We start from the raw sequence: 5,683 nt of genomic DNA, 5'->3' as shown, positions 1-5,683 counted from the left end.
ATGGAAGATACTAAGGTTGATGCTCACCAACCATGAAGCACAAACTATGAGTGGTATGTCGTCCTCTCAATGCTCTGATGAAGAACATTTCCAAGGAGGGGGGAATGCCGTCGTGGTCATTCTTGCTGCCGGTTTGCTGCAAGACTACGTCGACCACATGTACTACATCGGCTTCCACAACGACTACTTCCTCGACACCTCCGCCCGTCAGGTCACCATCAACCACGACTACTACAACCTCATCATTCAAGTCAACCTCTACTTCGACTACAACCGCGACTTCGAGCTAGTCAAGGAACATCGAGTACAATGGGATCCTGGCGGGTCTCGATGGTGTCGGCTTGGGGGCAAGCCGAATTTCAAGGAGGGAGATGTTAGGAGCCCTCCCAACACGGGTCCTAACATGGGCTTTGCCCATTGGGCCAGCTCATGGGCCAGCCGCTACTCGTACAAATACCTAGAGGAAAGCATCGAGAGGGTCATCCAGTGGATCACGGCTTTGGCACGGCGGCTCTCTTCCCCTACCTCTCGTCCTCCTCCTTCTGTTCTTCCTGATCCCCAAACCTTGTATCTCCATTGGTGTTGCTTGTAATCAAAGCTTGTATCCAATAGATATTGAGAGAGAGATCTGGTTCCTTACACCGTGCAAACATCAGAGAGGTCGAGCGCGAGCAGCAGCGGATGGAGTGGGCCAAGCGCGAGCAGCAGCAGACGAAGGTCGCGGGTCAGGGGTATGGGGGAGGAGGTCCCTCGCGTTCTTGCTCCGGCGGAAGCCCGCGGCCCATGGATTCCGGCGGGAAATTGACCACATGCGCGGTGGGAGGTGGTGGTGGAGTGGCGGATGACGAGGCTCGCCGCCGAGCTAGACAGTATGGCGCTGTGCTCAGCGGAGGCTGCCGTGCGCGGGCACGGCGGGGGTGTGGCGGCGCGGCGGGTGCAGCAGGTCGTAGTGGCCAAGGTGAGCCGACTGCTCGTGGGGTCCGTTGGTGTGCGGTGTGCCCTGTTTCCGCTGTCAATGCGCTCGTCCGCTCTGACGGACTTGAGCTTCTCCTGCAACTCCATAAGCTCGTGGCGCGTCCTCGACCTGGCAGCCGGCGGATATGGAGTCCCTGTATGCAAGGTGAGGGGCTGTTGATTCCTCCCTGTAGCCCATTTCAGTATATGCAGGGGGTTGGTTTTCTGATGAACTCTCTACAATCATTTCAGTATATGCAGGGGGGTGAATTACATTGTGTAGTTGCTCAGACATCCAAGGCAAATCATAATTTTGGATGCATATTTTGTTCTGCAATAGTGCTTTTTTGCTGAAGATCTTACACAAGTCTGAATAATACACTTTTTGTTGTACAAGGTATATAACTGAATTTCCCGCGTGTTATATAAGCGTGTGGTTGACTACATAAGTGCATGATCCCCGTAGTGTTAATTTAGGTGCAGATGATGGCAGATTCGAGTCTAAAACTTATGTTTTAGTACTACATCTATATAATAGCCACAACAACTTCATTATGTTTTTTGCCATGACACATTCAGTTCTGCATTAGGCCTTTCCAATTAGGTTGTGATTTGTATACATTAAGTTTTGCCCTGACACGTCCAATTTTAGGTTGGAAAATTTAGTGTATTATTCATGACATTTTTTAATGGAGCACGGCAATTTTGCTTTATCGACAACGGCAAGTTTAATTCACCCCTCATGGCAAATTTAATTAATGGATGATGGCAAATTCTGTTAATGGATCATGGCAACTTCATTTCATTTTTAAAACCACGACAATTTTAATAGTGGATCATGGCATTTTTTGCTAGTCTTTCATACGCAAACCCATGCTATTTTTTTGCCATGGCAAATCTTGCTTCATTTCCTTTTTCACCGCGGCAATTTTTGTTAAACCTGTTGCCATGGCAAATAGTTAAAACCTGTTGCCACGCAAACCTTCACGTTTCTTTGTAAAATCATGGTAAATTTAGTTTTAAGATCATGGAAAAGTTAGTGTATGGACCATGGAAAAATCACTTCTAGATCATGGAATACTTTTGCAAACAAGGCAAAATAAACATTTTTACCATGACAAATGTCACTTTTTTTGGACCACGGTAATTTTAGTTGTTGCTTTCTTAATTTTGCCATGTGCAAATGAAAATATTTTTGTTCAAACTCTGCCATGGCTAATTGTTAACGGCAAATTTATTTCATGGATCATGGCAAATCTTATTTTATGGACAATGTCAAATTTAGTTTTTTAGATCATGGTAAAGTTAGTTTGTGGACCATGTTAAATTTAGTTTCAGATCACGAAAAATCTTTTGTGAACATAGCAGATTCTATTTTTAACCATGGAAATTTTTAGTTTTTGATCCATCTCAGTTTAGTCGTTTGCTTTTCTTGAATTTGCCATGTGCAAATGATTTCCTTTAATCTCATACCATGCCATAAAAGTATTTTTGACATGGCTATTTTGTTAACGGCAAAATTACCTTTGATGGGGCCATATGCCAAATTTAGTTCATGGACCATGGCAACTTCATTTCATTTTTTATACACAAACCCGTGCCATATTAACTTTTTGCTTGTTTTTTCATACATAAACCCATGTTATTTTTGCCATGGGCAAGCATCGTTTCATTCAGCATAGGAAAATTGAGTTTTCTACTTTCTAGTATGGCATTTTTAACGTTATTTTGGCATGGCAAAATTGAGTTTTGTATGTTGCCACAACGAAATTAACTTTATTCACATGGAAAATTTACCTATATCGCAATGGCAATATTTTAAGTTTATTTCCATGGCATCTTTTCACCCTATATTTGCCATGGCAATTTTTTCATTTTATCGCCATGGCAAATTTCTAACTTTTATTGCCATCGCACTTTTCACCTTTTATTTGCCATGGCATCTTTTCACCCTATATTTGCCATGGCAATTTTTTCATTTATCGCCATGGCAAATTTCTAACTTTTATTGCCATGGCACTTTTCACCTTTTATTTGCCATGGCATCTTTTCACCCTATATTTGCCATGGCAATTTTTTCATTCTATCGCCATGGCAAATTTCTAACTTTTATTGCCATGGCACTTTTCACCTTTTATTTGCCATGGCAATTTTTACATTCTATTTGCCATGGCAAATTTCACTTCACATCGTCCATGGCAAATTCTCTTTAATATAGACAACAATTTCAATTCAACATACATGAAAAATTCATTTCTCATTCTTGCCATGGCAAATTTACTTTGCGGACAATGGAAATTTACTTTTTATCCGCCATGGCAATTTTACATTGATTGCAATTTCTACTTTTCATTTTTTCATGTGAATTTTGATAAAAATACCATGGCAATTTTGAATTTGCATTTTGCCATGGCAATTTAACTTTTTAATTGCCATGGCAAATTTTCCTTTATTTGCATGGCAATTTTAATTTAACATACATGGAAAATTTACTTTTATGGAGCATGGCGACTTTACTTTTTATTCTGCCATGCCAAAAATACCTTTCATCCATGGCAAAGTTTTTTATTTTTTCACCATTCATGGATTTATTTATTTTGCTTCTATAGTGTTGGGGATCGTAGCAGAAATTTAAAATTTTCTACGCATCACCAAGATTAATCTATGGAGTCATGCAACGAGAGAGAGGAGTGCATCTACATACCCTTGTAGATCGCGAGCGGAAGCGTTCAAGTGAACGGGGTTGATGGAGTCGTACTCGTCGTGATCCAAATTACCGATGACCGAGCGCCGAACGGACGGCACCTCCGCGTTCAACACACGTACGGAGCAGCGACGTCTCCTCCTTCTTGATCCAGCAAGGGGGGAGGAGAGGTTGATGGAGATCCAGCAGCACGACGGCGTGGTGGTGGAAGTAGCGGGATTCCGACAGGGCTTCGCCGAGCGCTGCGGTAGGAGGGAGATGTGTCACGGGAGGGAGAGGGAGGCGCCAGGGGCTGTGGTGCGGCTGCCCTCCCTCCCCCTCCTATATATAGGCCTCCTGGGGGGGCGCCGGCCCTGGGAGATCAGATCTCCAAGGGGGGCGGCGGCCAAGGGGTGGCTTTCCCCCCCAAGCCAAGTGGGGGGCGCCCCCACCCCTAGGGTTTCCAACCCTAGGCGCAGGGGGAGGCCGGGGGGGGGGGGGCGCACCAGCCCACCAGGGGCTGGTTCCCCTCCCACTTCAGCCCATGGGGCCCTTCGGGATAGGTGGCCCCATCCGGTGGACCCCCGGGACCCTTCCGGTGGTCCCGGTACAATACCGGTAACCCCCGAAATTTTCCTGGTGGCCGAAACTGGACTTCCTATATATAATTCTTCACTTCCGGACCATTCCGGAACTCCTCGTGACGTCCGGGATCTCATCCGGGACTCCGAACAACTTTCGGGTTACCGCATACTAATATCTCTACAACCCTATCGTCACCGAACCTTAAGTGTGTAGACCCTACGGGTTCGGGAGACATGCAGACATGACCGAGACGACTCTCCGGTCAATAACCAACAGCCGGATCTGGATACCCATGTTGGCTCCCACATGTTCCTCGATGATCTCATCGGATGAACCACGATGTCGAGGATTCAATCAATCCCGTATACAATTCCCTTTGTCAACCTGTACGTTACTTGCCCGAGATTCGATCGTCGATATCCCAATACCTCGTTCAATCTCGTTACCGGCAAGTCACTTTACTCGTACCGTAATGCATGATCCCGTGACCAACCACTTGGTCACTTTGAGATCATTATGATGATGCATTACCGAGTGGGCCCAGAGATACCTCTCCGTCATACGGAGTGACAAATCCCAGTCTCGATCCGTGTCAACCCAACAGACACTTTCAGAGATACCTGTAGTGTACCTTTATAGTCACCCAGTTACGTTGTGACGTTTGGTACACCCAAAGCACTCCTACGGCATCCGGGAGTTACACGATCTCATGGTCTAAGAAAATGATACTTGACATTGGAAAAGCTCTAGCAAACGAACTACATGATCTTTATGCTATGCTTAGGATTGGGTCTTGTCCATCACATCATTCTCCTAATGATGTGATCCCGTTATCAATGACATCCAATGTCCATAGTCAGGAAACCATGACTATCTATTGATCAACGAGCTAGTCAACTAGAGGCTCACTAGGGACATGTTGTGGTCTATGTATTCACACATGTATTACGATTTCCAGATAACACAATTATAGCATGAACAATAGACAATTATCATGAACAAGGAAATATAATAATAACCATTTTATTATTGCCTCTAGGGCATATTTCCAACAGTCTCCCACTTGCACTAGAGTCAATAATCTAGTTACGTTGTGATGAATCGAACACCCATAGAGTTCTGGTGTTGATCATGTTTTGCTCTAGGGAGAGGTTTAGTCAACGGATCTGCTACATTCAGGTCCGTATGTACTTTACAAATATCTATGTCTCCAATTTGAACACTTTCACGAATGGAGTTGAAGCGACGCTTGATATGCCGGGTCTTCCTGTGAAACCTGGGCTCCTTGGCAAGGGCAATAGCTCCAGTGTTGTCACAGAAGAGAGTCATCGGGTCCGACGCATTGGGAATCACCCCTAGGTCGGCAATGAACTCCTTCATCCAGATTGCTTCTTGCGCTGCCTCTGAGGCCGCCATGTACTCCGCTTCAGATGTAGATCCCGCCACGACGCTTTGCTTGCA

The 5,683-nt window shown here is 45.2% G+C and overlaps 1 protein-coding gene across 1 annotated transcript; it reads left to right on the top strand.

The window, feature by feature from the left end:
* The first annotated feature begins 484 nt into the window (after window positions 1–484).
* LOC123099880 (uncharacterized) lies at window positions 485–1,509 on the top strand. Its single transcript, XM_044521923.1, has 2 exons — window positions 485–1,120; window positions 1,207–1,509. Exons 1-2 carry the CDS (start codon window positions 842–844, stop codon window positions 1,306–1,308), a joined length of 381 nt encoding a protein of 126 aa, XP_044377858.1. The 5' UTR covers window positions 485–841; the 3' UTR covers window positions 1,309–1,509.
* The last annotated feature ends 4,174 nt before the right edge of the window (window positions 1,510–5,683 follow it).

Source organism: Triticum aestivum, chromosome 4D, assembly GCF_018294505.1.
Source record: "Triticum aestivum cultivar Chinese Spring chromosome 4D, IWGSC CS RefSeq v2.1, whole genome shotgun sequence".
NCBI lineage: Eukaryota > Viridiplantae > Streptophyta > Magnoliopsida > Poales > Poaceae > Triticum > Triticum aestivum.
This window is presented reverse-complemented; position numbering and strand designations above follow the sequence as displayed.